The sequence below is a fragment of the Natrix helvetica genome, assembly GCF_964273705.1.
Source record: "Natrix helvetica genome assembly, chromosome: 12".
Lineage (NCBI taxonomy): Eukaryota > Metazoa > Chordata > Lepidosauria > Squamata > Natricidae > Natrix > Natrix helvetica.
In genome coordinates, this window is record NC_138556.1 from 7543133 (window position 1) to 7557946 (window position 14814).

Sequence of the window (14814 nt, forward strand, 5' to 3'; positions counted from 1 at the left end):
ACCTAGATTTTCAGCCTCTTTTTTGAGGGAAAAAGATGCATCTTATACTCCGAAAACTGCAGTAAATATTCACATTTAAAGATATTTAAATGTATTTAAATGTCTATGGAGATTCCCAATCTTCCATTCTCAATCTTCCACGGTTGTCCCAAAGATGCTTTCTCCAAAAAAAAAAAAAAAGAATCCACTATTGAAATGGAAAAAAACACCTACTAAGACCACTTGCTTAATATTACAAGCAGATCAGTTGTAGATATTCTTTCTTTATATTTCACAATAGATTTTTTAAAAAAATTATGCATGGCACATCCACAGAGTTGGAGAGGTTTGTTATCCTGGGTGTTGCGTTCCACGTGGTTAAATGTGAAACATTTTTTCTATATGTGAAAACAGATTTTCTGCTGTTCTCGCCCACTCCCTGCCCCCTCTGAAAGCTAATTTGGCAGGTGTGTTGAGTTCAAATGACTTCTCCTTTTCTGAAGAAAACCATGTGCCAGATGAAACTACGCAGTAATTACATTTGTAAAACTCTGTTGGGCCAAGCAGAAAACCATTTGACTTGGTTTTCTCCCATCAAGTGACTCTTATATAATTTTATTTCACTTGAATTGCATGAATTTCGTTCTTCGGTTTGGTTTATTTATGCTGATAGATACTGGAAAAGCATTGTTTTCCTTTTTCTTTAAATGTCTTTCTGTTGTCTCATAAATCGATATCCAGGCAAAACTGCATGATCTGAAAGTGATTCAACATGTGGTGTTTGTGGCCCAGCTGGGATAATTTTTGTTCAACTTGTCCAGGGGTCTCTTTCGATTGTAAGAGACAACCGAAAGCAGGAAGGACTGCAGGGTATAATAAAAAAAAGTCAAAGATGATGCACCCCAAAGAATAGAATAAAATTCTATATTGGCCAAGTGTGATTGGACACACAAGGGATTTGTCTTTGGTGCACAAGGTCTCATTGTACATAAAAAGACAAGATACATTCGTCAAGAATCATAAGGAACAACACTTAATGATAGTCATAGGGTACAAATAAGCAATCAAATCTTACTAGGAAATGCTCAATATAAATCGTGAGGATACAAGGAACAAAGTTACAGTCATACAGTCATAAGTGGGAGGAGATGGGTGATAGGAACGATGAGAAGATTAATAGTAACAGTAATGCAGACTTAGCAAATAATTTGACAGTGTTGAGGGAATTATTTGTTTAGCAGAGTGATGGCGTACAGGAAAAAACTGTGCTTGTGTCTAGTTGTCTTGGTGTATAGTGCTCTATAGCATCATTTTGAGGTTAGGAATTGAAACAATTTATGTCCAGGATGTGGGGGGTCTGTAAATATTTTCACAGCCCTCTTTTTGACTCCTGGAGCATAGAGGTCCTCAATGGAAGGCAGGTTGGCAGTAATTGTTTTTTTCTGCAGTTCTAATTATCCTCTGAAGTCTGTCTTGTTGGGTTGCAGAACCAAACCAGACAGTTATGGAGGTGCAGATGACAGACTCAATAATTCCTCTGTAGAACAGAATCAGCAGCTCCTTGGGCAGTTTGAGCTTCCTGAGTTGGCACAGAAAGAACATTCTTTGTTGTGCTTTTTTGATGACGTTTTTGATGTTAGGTGTCCATTTTAGGTCTTGAGATATGATAGAACCTAGAAATTTGAAGGTCTCTACTGTTGATACTGTGTTGTCCAGTATTGTAAGAGGTGGTAGTATATATATACTATAAGGAAATAGGTTCATCTAATACCTTGGGTGCAATTCTTGCAGTTCCTCCATCAGTTGAACAGTATTCAATCAAGTTCTACTTTCATTTTTAAAGGAGAATGAAGACTAGTGGTGTCGTTTTTAAAAAACAGAGTGAGGAATACCAATACAAGGGAAAAACATTATTTGCTTGATAGCTGGTGATAATCAAGCATTTGTGAGACTCCCTCTCCTGCCCCTTGAAATGTCTAGCATTATTAGATCATTGCCACCAGCAAAGTGCAGGCTGTTGTTGTTAGTTGCGAAGTCGTTTCTGACCCATCGCGACCCCATGGACAATGTTCCACCAGGCCTCCCTGTGCTCTACCATCCCCTGGAGTCCATTTAAGCGCACACCAACTACTTTAGTTACTTCATCCAGCCACCTCATTCTCTGTCGTCCCCTTCTTCTTTTGCCCTCCATCGTTCCCAGCATTAGGCTCTTCTCCAGTGAGTCCTTCCTTCTCATTAGGTGGCCAAAGTACTTGTGTTTCCTCTTCAGGATCTGGCCTTCTAAAGAGCAGTCAGGGTTGATCTCCTCTAGGACTGACCGGATGGATCGCTTTGCAGTCCAAGGTACTCGCAGGAGTCTTCTCCAGCACCATAGTGCAAAGGGGCTCAGCTTTTCTTATGGTCCAACTTTCACAGCCATCCATTGCAACTGGGAAAACCATAGCCTTGACTAGATGCACTTTTTTTTTGGTGAGGGTGATGTCTCTGCTTTTTAGTATGCTGTCTAAGATTTGCCATAGCTTCCCCCCACCCGTCACAGAAGCAAGTGTCTTTTAATTTCTTGGCTATACCCCATCTGCAGTGATCTTGGAGCTCAGGAAAATAAAATCTGTCACTACCTCCATTTCTTCCCCATCTATTTGTCAGGAATTGAAAGGGATGGATGCCATGATCTTAATTTTCTTAATGTTGAGTTTCAAGCCAACTTTTGCACTCTTCTTCTTCACCCGCATCAAGAGGCTCTTTAGTTCCTCCTTACTTTCTGCCATGATGATACTACTCTAATGTCAAAGTTCAGGCTGAGTGTTTCATATTTTACCTGTGGCTGAAATGTAAAGAAACTGGTTGCAAGTAAATTGTAGGCAGCTATCTTACCATTCGCCTGTTGATGTCATCTTTAGCCAGTGATCTGAGTATTAGAATATAGGTCTCAGGTGCTTTATACATTTTCCTGCCTTGAGTTTTCCTTTTAGAGGCATTCCTAAAGAAATTTAACTTCCTTTATTAACATTTGGGGTGCAATTATATAGATTATATATAGATTCTAGATTATATAGAAACCAACCATTAGGTTGCTAGGCCATACCTGGGCAGTTTAGGACCTCCAAGCCATATCTGGCTCTTTGGCTGTTCCTGTCCAGCCCTCATGAGATCAATTGCAAATCAAATATCAATAGATGTGAACTGTGCACACAATACAACTGTATTGCCTCTATTCTGAAGGCAATGGCTATTTTTTACAGTTTGCGTATATGCCTGCTTGCATGCCTGCGCACCTTCACAACTAGGTTGATTTGGCCCTCTGGAATAGTCCCGGTTTCTCATACGACCCCTGGTCAAAATTAATTGCCCACCCCTGTGCTACACTCACATTAGGGTTTGCAGAGAGCAACGGAATGAGGATGCACAGATCCATATAAAAAATGGAGTGGAAAAGTTGGAACACAGGCATTTCTATATGTGCCGGGTGAAGGAGGAGAATGGCCTCTGCTTTTAAGAAGCTTTGGGGAACAGCTGGCATGAAGGATTTTATCTGCAGGAAAGGATGTTTACCCCCCCCTTCCCCCTTCCCCTTTTAATCTCTCAGCACAGGCTCAAGTCAAAGCAGGGCATTCAGTCTTTCCTGGTAGCATTAATCATCCCCGTTGGTGACCTGGGGACTGTATTGATCTTACAAGAGTATTTTACCTAACCGGATGCATTAATGTACATCAGTGGTTCTCAACCTTCCCAATGCCGCGACCCTTTAATACAGTTTCTCGTGTTGTGGTGACCCCCAACCATAAAATTGGTGTCTCGGATCCTAAGACCATCGAAAAGACGTGTTTTCCAATGGACTTAGGCGACCCCAGTGAAAGGGTCATTTGACCCCCTATGGGGTCCCGACCCACAGGTTGAGAACCCCTGATCTACATGGGCCACGCGCGTTGCGAATGATGAGACACGTGGGCTGATGCTTCATTTTCTTCTCCATTAACAAACTTTTCCTTTTGTCTGCAATAATTGCTAGCACTAGTCATTATTAATTTAAGATTACATCAATTATTAAGTAATATATCTGATAGGACTTCTATCATTGGAGTGGTGTGGTGGCCTAGAGGTAGAGCTTTGGCCTCACAATCAGGAGGCTATGAATTCAATCCTAGGTAGAAGCAGATATTTCTCTCTGGGCACAATGAGAATGTATCTGCTGAACAAAACTCTGCATTGGTGACTGGAAGGGCATCCGGCCAGTAAACATTCAGCTCTGTTCAGTTGCCCAAGACTCCACCCTGCAAGGGATTATGGGGTCGTTCAAAGGAGATGATGATGGCGTGTGCATGTGTTTATATGTGCTTGCGTGTTATGCATATGCTTAGTAGGGAAAAGAAAGAAAAAAAAGGAAAAAGAAAAGGCATCTCCTACAAAACTAAACTAAACTAAAAAGAATGAATAATGAATGCAGATGAAAGGGAATCACAGCTGGTTTGCAGCCTTGAAGCCGATGCATATAAATGTTGTGTTGTTCACTACAAAGCCTTTGCTTTTGTCCTGATTAGGAGAAATAACAATATTTATAGACTCCTCCAACGGCTGATTACCATAGATATAAATTTTCTGGCTGCTGCTGTTGTTAATGCTGCAGTGCCTTTTAACATCACAGGGGGCTTTGGTCTACCACGAGAGGAAATTAATCAACTCCCCACTTTCCTCTGATAAAATAAGGGAGTCAGCAATGAATTGTGACTTTCTAGGAGCTTGTTTAGCAAACTGGGGATCTTGCAACGAGCCAGGCATCTCGTTGTGGCAGTTTATTTGTTCTGCTTTGGGGAATGTTCATTGGAACATTGTTTGCATTGGTACATTTTGTCTTGGCCAACTTGTGAATATTTTGCTTCCTATGAGAACTGAGATTAGAGCCAGAAAAAGGACTATTATTCCGTCCTGTTTCCAGCTGGTCACTTATATTTGCACCTGCTTGTATAGATCTTTCTTTCTTTCTTTCTTTCTTTCTTTCTTTCTTTCTTTCTTTCTTTCTTTCTTTCTTTCTTTCTTTCTTTCTTTCTTTTCTTTCTTCCTTCCTTCCTTCCTTCCTTCCTCCCTCCCTCCCTCCCTCCCTCCCTCCCTCCCTCCCTCCCCCCTTGCCTGCCTGCCTGCTGCCTCCCTCTTAGTTTCTCTCTCCCTTTCTTCCACAGCATCTTTCAATTTTTCCTTCCTTCCTTCCTTCCTTCCTTCCTTCCTTCCTTCCTTCCTTCCTTCCTTCCTTCCTTCCCTCCCTCCCTCCCTCCCTCCCTCCCTCCCTCCCTCCTCGCTTGCTTGCTTGACTTTAGTTGATCATCCTCTGCATGTTACGTAGGGATCACCAGGACATCATAACCTCCAGGCTAGAGTTGGAAATTTGGGGGGAAATATTCCAGAAAAAGACAATGACAAATATCTTCTATTTCATGGCCAAGAAAACCTATGGATGTGTCATCATCACCAAGAGCTGCATTGGACTTGAGGATGACTGTTTCCCCTTCCTTTCCCCCAATAATTGGTGCTAGACATTTGCTGCCTTGATGAGTGAAGACTTTTGATGCTTTTTGCTACTGGGGGGGGGCTTTGTTGTGGGGGGGGGGTAGGGAGGGAGGCAGTACCTGGATCATTATTTCTGCAGAGTTGGCAAGTGGGCGTTTTTGGAAACCTGGAGATATGCCACTGCTAATAGGAATAAGTACAGGGACTAATGTGCCTTGTCCCCCTTGTGTCTTATGTGCAGGACTAATTGTTTATTTTGGAATGATGGTGGGGGCCCTTTTCTGGAGTGGCCTGGCAGACAAGCTGGGCCGGAAGCAGTGCCTGATCATATCGCTCTCCATCAATGCCAGTTTTGCGTTCCTCTCCTCATTTGTTCAGCAATATGGCTTCTTCCTCTTCTGCCGCCTGATCTCCGGCTTTGGGTACGTACCGAATGCTCTGTAGAAGTACAAGCTTATTCCGGGCCAAGGGAGACATCTGATATGTGATAGTATTGCTTAAGCCGATTGGCTTCCTACACTCCCCATCCCCAAGCAAGCTCCTTGGAACAGCAATTGAACATACGTTGCATATGTTTTACAATGCAGTGTAAACCTTTTTGCAATGGTTATGAAGGCAGCAACTAAAGAAGCCAGTGCCATCCTGGGTTACATTAACTGAGGGGTAGAATTAAGATCGTGTGAAGTATTTAGTGCTGTCATATAAAGCCTCAATAAGGCCACGCTTAGAATACGGCATTCATCATTTATTATAAAAATGATGTTGAGTCTCTGGAAAGAGCAAGAAAGATAATCAGGGGGCTGGAGGCTGAAACAAATGAAGAACAGTTGAAGGAATTGGGTTTGTCTAGTCTAGTGAAAAGGAGAACTAGGGGAGACATGATAGCAGTGTCCCAATATTTGAGGGGCTGCCACAAAGAAGAGGGAGTCAACCTATTCTACGAAGTACCAGCAGGCAGGACTAGAAGCAATGGATGGAAACTAAACAAAGAGAGAAGCAACCTACAACTAAGGAGAAATTTTCTGACAGTGAGAACAATTAACCAGTGGAACAGCTTGCCTTGAGAAGTTGTGGAGGCTTTTAAGAAGATATTGGACAACCAGCAGAGGGATGGACCAGAACAGGGGTCACCGACTGCTGGTCCACGAGGAAATGTTGGTGATCCGCAGAAAAATCATTTGCCTTTTTTATATTGCACTAAATTAGGGATCCTCAAAGTACAGCCCCTGGGCTGGAGACGTGCAATGAACGCTTATGTTGCTGCAGAGAGTCTCCCCCTTCAGGGTCTTTTTGTGCAGGTTGGAGGGGGACAGAAATTCTGACTTGGGGTCTGCTTCAGTCTCCTGGTGGGGGGCTTTGGGCGAAGACTGGAGGGAAGTGCCGCTGGTGGCAAAGAGCCGGAGGGCCTTGTTCCAGTGGGACTGCATCATGGCCTGGAACTGGCTGACCATCTCAGCCCACTGAGCCTCCAGGTGCTGGCCCCTTGCCTTGCACTCCTGCAGGTCTTCCCTCTGCTTGGACAACCTATGCTCGTAGTCCTCAGTGGGGTGCTTCTGCTGAGCCTCCTTCTCGGTCAGATCCAATCTGAACTGAGCCAGGTTTTTTTTGCCAACTCTTTCTCATGGTGGCTGCTTAGCTCTAACAGCTGCTTCCTGTTGGGGTCCTAAGGAGCCTGGGCGGGCAGAGGAGGAATGGGTGGGAAGGAAGGAGCGAGTAGAGTCTGGCAAGGCGTCCCTTGATGTGAGTGACATTGAGTTGGCCACGCCTACCCAGTCACATGACCACCAAACCACACCCACCATGTCAATCATTAGGCAGATCATATTTGTGGTCCGCGGGATTTAAAATTATGAATTTAGTGGTCCCCTAGGTCCGAAAGGTTGGTGACCCCTGAATTAGAAGACCTCCAAGGTCCCTTCCAACTCTGTCATTCTGTTAAGTCCAACGTAGATTTACAAAAAGCAAAGATATATAAAGAACACAGAACATAGTTGATGTTACTAGGTTACTATGAAACTACTACCCCCCCCCCAGACGAATTAATGATTAAAAAAACACTGGACTGCGCAGAGATGGACAAATTAACCCTAAAATTAAAAGATAAAGAGGAATCGGAATATCATGAAATCTGGAATAATTGGTATGAATGGTTAGAAAACAAGAAAAATAATTAAGCCAAAAACAATATATATAAATACATATAGAACTGTGCATAAAAGTATGTAAATATAGAAGCGGAATATTATAAACAGATATAGATAAGATGATATAACAAGGTACAAATGTTAACATAATGACTGTAATATAGAGTGAAAAGAGAAAAACATGTATAGATAAGACGATGTGACAATGTACAAAAGGTTGACATAATGATCATAACATATGTTGAAGAAAGAAAAAACAATAAAAATTACTATCAAAAAAAAAGAAAAGAAAGAAACCCTCTCTACGGTTTCTAAGTTGTTTTATCCTTCCAGTTTCCTCCTTTTCTCTCTTCAGTATCGGAGGCTCCCTGCCCATCGTATTTGCCTATTTCTCCGAATTCTTAGCCCGTGAGAAGCGAGGAGAACATCTGAGCTGGCTCTGCATGTTCTGGATGATTGGTGGCTTGTATGCCTCGGTCATGGCTTGGAGCATCATTCCACATTACGGTAATTGCTTCCAGATCTAGAGGGAATTTCCCTGCTTCTGTGTCTTGTCTCCAGGCTGTTGTTGGCTAGGTTTTATTTCATTGAAATGACGTGCTTCCGATCACCTAGTGCAGGGGTCTCCAACCTTGGCAACTTTAAGACTTGTGGACTTCAACTCCCAGAATTCCTCAGCCAGCTTTGGCTTTGCTGGTTGAGGAACTTTGGGAGTTGAAGTCCACAAGTCTTAAAGTTGCCAAGGTTGGAGACCCCTGACCTAGTGGGACCAGGACACCAAACTAGGTTAAACAGGCTGCAATGTATCTTTATTCAACCTGGTGACCTCCATGTTTTGGCCAATACCTTTGGCATAACAGAATTCGGAAGAAACGATGTGACCATTTCCATATAAGAGCTACCACAAAATCTTCATGGACATGTTCACCAAATCATCAAGAGTCATGTTTGACTCAAAGGACGATGATGGTGATGAGACTTCCCATCTTCTTTAGCCAGGTATCATAGTCCAACCATTTATAGAAGGAATTATTTGAAGAAGGCCAATGCAGTAGAACGGCCTGGGGGGATGCTACAGGTTTAATCCCAAATTAAACCTGCCAATTGTGGGGTGTTTCTGGGGTTCTGGATGGATTGTAGAATAATCTGGAATGGATTGGTGCAGTTTATTGCATATACATGTTCCTGGCATCCACAGGTCATCTTATCTCTAGACCATCCAAACCTGCTTTGCTTCATAAAGGGGGATGTAACAGATCTCTTCAACTATTGTAAGCTGCATGCTGTAATGCTGAATAATGATGGTCCATGGCTTTCTTGATTAGTCCAGCAAAATAAGGAGCTGGATCAGCAGCTCCTAAATTTAAGGCTCTTGGACATTGCACACAGGGTGAATAAACCTGAAGAAAAAAAATCTGATGCTGATTGGACATCTTTCTGCTTGATTCACATATCTTATAACTAGAGGTTTGTTAGATTCTTCTTCTTTGCTCTATTTAATTTATATATGTTCTGCCTTATCTAGTCACTGACCACAATAAGTATCACCCACCCACTTATCCAGTCAGCCAGCCAGCTGGCTAGTTATCCCTCTCCCTCCCTCCCTCCCTCCCTCCCTCCCTCCCTCCCTCTCTCCTTCTCCCTCCATCTACCTGTCCGTCCGTCCATCCATCCATCATCTCTTTCTCTCTCTCTCTCTCTCTCCATCCATCCATCCATTATCTATCTAATATCTATGTATCGATCTCTATCTATCTATCATCCATCCATCCATCCATCCATCCATCCATCTTTCTTTCTTTCTTTCTTTCTTTCTTTCTTTCTTTCTTTCTTTCTTTCTATCATCTGTCTGTCTATCTAATATCTAGGTATATATCTCTATCTATCGTCCGTCCATCCATCCATCCATCCATCCATCCATCCATCCATCCATCCATCTATCTATCTATCTATCTATCTATCTATCTATCTATCTATCTATCATGTATCTATCTATCATCTATCTTGTCTATCTAATATCTATCTATCTATCTATCTATCTATCTATCTATCTATCTATCTATCTATCATGTTGTATTTATACTGATAAATAAATAACACAAATATAAAAAGGCAACATTAAAAATAAAAATATGGTTTTCTGCCTGCATGGTCTTCCATGATGAGCCGAAGGACAGAAAGAGGGAGTAGTGACCTTCCTCCCATATTTAGGCATACCAGGGGTTGTGACACAAATACCTATCTATCTATCTATCTATCTATCTATCTATCTATCTATCTATCTATCTATCTATCTATCTATCTATCTATCTATCTTCTATCTATCATCTGTCTATCTAATATCTATGTCTGTCTGTCTGTCTGTCTTTCTTTCTTTCTTTCATCATCTTTCAACGGAGCAAGGAAGAACTTAGTGTATATCTGTCTGTCTATCTATCTTTATTTCTATGTATCAGCTATTCATCCATCATCTATCTATCTATCTATCTATCTATCTATCTATCTATCTATCTATCTATCTATCTATCTATCTATCTATCATCTATCTATCTATCTATCTATCTATCTATCTATCTATCCATCCATCCATCTATCTATCTCTACAATCTCTCTCTCTCATGACTCTCTCTCTCCCTCCCCCTTCTCATCTATCTCTCTTATTTGTCTCTCTCATCTGTCTATCATCTCCTTGAACCTTCAACCTGAAATGGCTGACATCTGGACCAGCACTGATCTATTGTATTCTGTTTTTCCTGTCCTCTTTCTCCTTTACAGGTTGGGGGTTCAGTATGGGGTCCCATTACCACTTCCACAGCTGGAGGGTGTTTGTGGTGGTCTGTTCCCTCCCTTGCATAGCATCCCTCGTGGCTCTGAAATTCATGCCAGAAAGCCCACGGTTTTTGTTAGAGGTAAGCCATCTGATCTGAGAAAAGAGACAGTTGCACAGAGTGGGCAACCCCAGGATCTCTCGGAATCCTCTCCCCTTTTTTCCGGCACAGATTTTTAAAAAAATGGGGCTACAAAGCAGCAGACTGCTTTCTCACTATTTTGAGGCTGAAAGGACTACACAATTAGACTGAAGCCCAGAAAAAGGCTTAACGTAGACTAAAAATAGCCAGAGTATGAACTCTACTCCAACTATGAAAATATGGAAAGTTCTGCACACAGAATCCTCCTTTTCTCCATGTCAAAAAGAGGGATTGTTCTGCAGGATTTTTTCTTGCTGCTAAAGATACAGATACACGGCAAGATGAAAAGGGTATCTGCGCTACGGCTTATAAAGCGTGGTGAGTCAACAGCGGCAACCCACAAAGTCTTCATTATTGTTACATACTTTGTTTCAATGACCCACAATTTGCTTTAGAGCTCTAAGAGATTGCCCAAGATAAATACTACCCCTCAAAACCGAGTTGCTTCCTGGATGATATATATTCAGGAGATCAGGAGTGGGATTGTAAAATTTTAGCAACCTGTTCTCTGCCCGGTTGCTGGGTGGGCATAGTTGGCTTCCTGCACCACAGTGGGGGACATTTTTGCCTGCCCCAGGCTCCGGAGGCTTTTTTCAAGGCTCCGGGAGGGCAAAAACAGCTTCCCCTGGACACTGGGGGCCGGAAAAGGGTGCATTTCCAGACTTCCAGTACTTCTGGTAGGCCTGTTTTTCACCCTCCTGGAGTCTCCATGTGGGCCCTGCACTTACCTGACATCCAAAATGGGCCGCTTGGAGACTCCTGGGAAGGGAGTAGTGGTTGAGGTCAGCCAGTCCTTGCAACTACCAGTTCGGCGAACCAGATTAAAACTAACATCCGGTTCGCCTGAACTGGTCCGAACCAGCTGAATTCTATCCCTGCCGGAGACCATGATTAAGATTCAGGAGACCATGATAAAGATTCAGGAGACGATGATTAAACAACCAACTTCCAGCTTCCCTTGTTATCTGTGAAGAGATCTATCTCCTTGCCATTTCAGCAGAAAACTGTTAGGACAAATGGAAATTTTCCTTCCAAATTCCATGAGGACTTGTTGGCTCTTAATGAGAAATAGTTCAGTTGCTGGAATTTCATGGATATGCGTGGATGGCAGTAAGTCTTCCTTGAGAATTTCTTAGATGATCATGCTTGGAAAGCAGTCACTTTTAATTTCAGGTAGCTACCACAAAGCCAGATGTGAGCTTCCCAAATGTGTTGGACTTCAGCTCCCAATTATCTTCATCCACTATGTCCAAGGGCTGGGGGGGCGGAGGGTATTAGGAATTGGGGGAATTTATTCGGAGGGCAGCAGATGAGTAGAATTTTTACGCAGAAGCCATATGCACAATTACTTCCTGGTGAGGTTCCTACTTGTCCTTTCCCTGTCACTGTTCAACAAATCTGGGGAAGCCGGATTACATTTGATTTAATTTAAAATACAATTGATAGAATGAAGATGAAAGCAAATTAAATAGGATTAACATGATTACTTCTTCTGGCTCTTCAGTGTTCATTTCTTCTTTCTCTCTCCCGTTAACATAGCATTGGAGCAGTGGTGGGTTGCAGGCGGTACGCCTCGGTATGGACATACTGTAGCCTGCCCGGAGCACCGGATACCATTCCGGTACAGTTCTCCAGAGGGCCTACCTGCCTGCCCGAGCTCCTTACGTGTTTTAAAGCTTCTGGCGCTTTAGCGCATGCGCATGGCGCGTACAGTGCCGAGCAGCTGGAGAGTTGTGGAGGCTTGTGGAAGCATCGTTTGCAGCCACAACGCATGCATGCACCACAAGTATCCATGTGGGCGATGCCAGGCCCGGTTGGAATGGGACCTGGAACCCACCACTGCATTGGAGCTACCAACATTTCTTGGAAATGCAAACTGTCCTACGTTTCATATTATACTCCCAGAAAAAAGGGAGACATGATAACCCCAGAAAACCACAATTCTTCAAGCATTCCTCCACCTTTGTTTGTTCTCTGGAAGTAGAAGCTTCCCATAGAGCTGGGAGGAGAGATTGCTGATTAAGTAACAGTTATTCAGTCACCGGGAGCAGAAGTTTTCCACCCAGAGCAGTGCTCCCTCAGCTGTGGACATCGGGAGTTGCGGTTTCACCTTCTCTGGATAATAGTAGTTTGGGTGAGGGTGGTGTACAATGTGGGACTTCTGACTTCCTCTCCCGTGATTTTTCTAGATCGGTAAGCATGATGAAGCATGGATGATCCTTAAGCAAGTCCATGATGTCAACATGAGGGCCAAGGGAGAGCCAGAACGGGTGTTTACGGTGAGATGGAGCTATGTGATTTCTTCTTTCTCCTAGATCAGAGGTGTCAAACTGGATTTCATTGAAGGCTGCACCAGGGTTGTGTTTGAGCTGGGCTGGGTGTGGCCAGCTTGATGTCACTCATGTCAGCGGCGCCTATGGTGGCCCGAGCACTCTGCCTGTGAAAACGGCCCCCGAGCTCGGCCTCGTCCTGCAGCCCTCCTGAGCTCCATTTTCATTGGCAGAAGCACCACGGGCAGGTTCTTTGCTATTTCCAGGGCGGCCCCATAGGCCTGGTCTAAGTACCCAGTGGGTCGAATCCGGCTCGCGGGCCTTGTGTTTGACACCCCTGTCCTAGATAGACGTGGGCCAAAGGGCAATCCATTTTTTTGATAAATGCTCCCGATCAGATCTCCTTTTTAAAAAAGACATCAGTATCACCCTGGAGATTGCTTTTCCTTCAAGACTCTTGTTGTATTTCATGCCAAAGTGTAATCCCCATGTAATCTAAAGCAGACTTCTCCAGATGTCTTATACTCTGCTTCCTATCATTCTCATAATGAGTCCTTTGGCTGAGGATGATGGGTGTTCTAGTTATAACACTTCTAGAAAGAACCAGGTTAACGGAAGGCAAAATTAGATGATCATCTCTTTTCCCAGAGATGGTCAATGAAGACCTCAAGCCAAATGTATTTGTAGTTGCTTTTCCCAAGCTGATCACTGTTAAGAACAACTCATATCCATACTAAAGAGGTGTCACATAGCTAGTAAACAGTAATAGTAGCTGTAGTAGCTACTAATCGTACCTATAGTAGCTACTAATTGTACCTATAGTAGGTATGGTTTACTAGCTACATGTTAGTAGCTACTAACATATAGCTAGTAAACAGTAATAGTAATGAATAAGATAAGTCCTCCAGGAAAAATTGGGACTGTCACCCCAGAAATTAAAACAAAAAATAATGAAACCAAAATGGCCCAAATCTGAGAAGATGTTAAGTGTTTTTGCCTGAAATCCTACAATTTTGTTCTGTTGGGACAACAAATCTTAATAGGTTCTCAATGAGTATGTCAAAATCTTGTTCAGTTTTGGCCATTTTTAAAATGCATGCATTTTTAAAATTATTATGGTTCATCACGCCGTTAGCCAGGTGTTCAGACTGGATTTGGCATTTTTATTATCAATATCATTATTATTTTGAGCATCCAATCCAACATGGGAAGTAATGAGATGGCACCCAGTCCCTGAATAAGTGCCCCATCAGGCATGATCATTTCCTGTTCATTGTTTTTGTGTACATGTATGAGATTTGCAAACTCTCTCTTGGAGCAGTTCCTTTAATTCCCCCACCCCCTTATCATTTGTACTTCCCAATCAAACCTGATGGTAGGAGATACTGCAAGATAGTAGAAGATAAGTAAGAGAGGTCAACATGCCCCTTTCCTTCAGAACAAAGATCTTGGCCACATGTCTCAAAGGTGCTTTTTCAGGAGGCAACTGGACTTTATTGTTTTGTCTTTCGAAGATGTTTCACTTCTCATCCAAGAAGCTTCTTCAGCTCTGACAGGATGATGGGGAATGGAAGGATTGATATTCCTTGCAGACAGCTGGTGAGGTTAAAACCAATTTCGTTGTATTTAAGTACAATGGCAATAAAGAGTATACTTATAGTTATTTGCATCCTTTTAATGGGTCATTGAAGCACTTGGAGGTTTTATCTGTGTCCTCAGAGTCACCTGCGGATCACAGGAACCATTTGCACCACTCAGGTGACCCTGAAGACACAGATAAGCCTCCAAGTAGCCTCAAGGACTCTCTAAAAGGATGCAAATGACCAGATTTCTGCAAGTAATAGAAATCCTTCCATTCCCCATCATCCTGTCAGAGCTGAAGAAGCTTCTTGGATGAGAAGCGAAACGTCTTCAAAGAAAAAAACCCCAGAAAGTCCAGTTGCGTCCTGAAAA

The 14814-nt window shown here is 42.8% G+C and overlaps 2 protein-coding genes across 4 annotated transcripts in view; one reads left to right on the forward strand and one right to left on the reverse strand.

Moving 5' to 3' along the window:
- The window catches only part of RASL12 (RAS like family 12), a 326560-nt gene that overhangs the window by 221324 nt on the left and 90422 nt on the right, over window positions 1–14814 (reverse strand). The gene's annotated exons all lie outside the window — the stretch shown is intronic.
- SV2B (synaptic vesicle glycoprotein 2B) overlaps window positions 1–14814 on the forward strand; it is a 135906-nt gene that overhangs the window by 41136 nt on the left and 79956 nt on the right. For all 3 annotated transcript variants that reach the window (XM_081965099.1, XM_081965100.1, XM_081965098.1), the window contains exons 3-6: window positions 5720–5900; window positions 7978–8129; window positions 10398–10531; window positions 12781–12870. In XM_081965099.1, the coding sequence (XP_081821225.1) occupies window positions 5720–5900; window positions 7978–8129; window positions 10398–10531; window positions 12781–12870 (557 nt within the window). The remainder of the gene's footprint in view (window positions 1–5719; window positions 5901–7977; window positions 8130–10397; window positions 10532–12780; window positions 12871–14814) is intronic.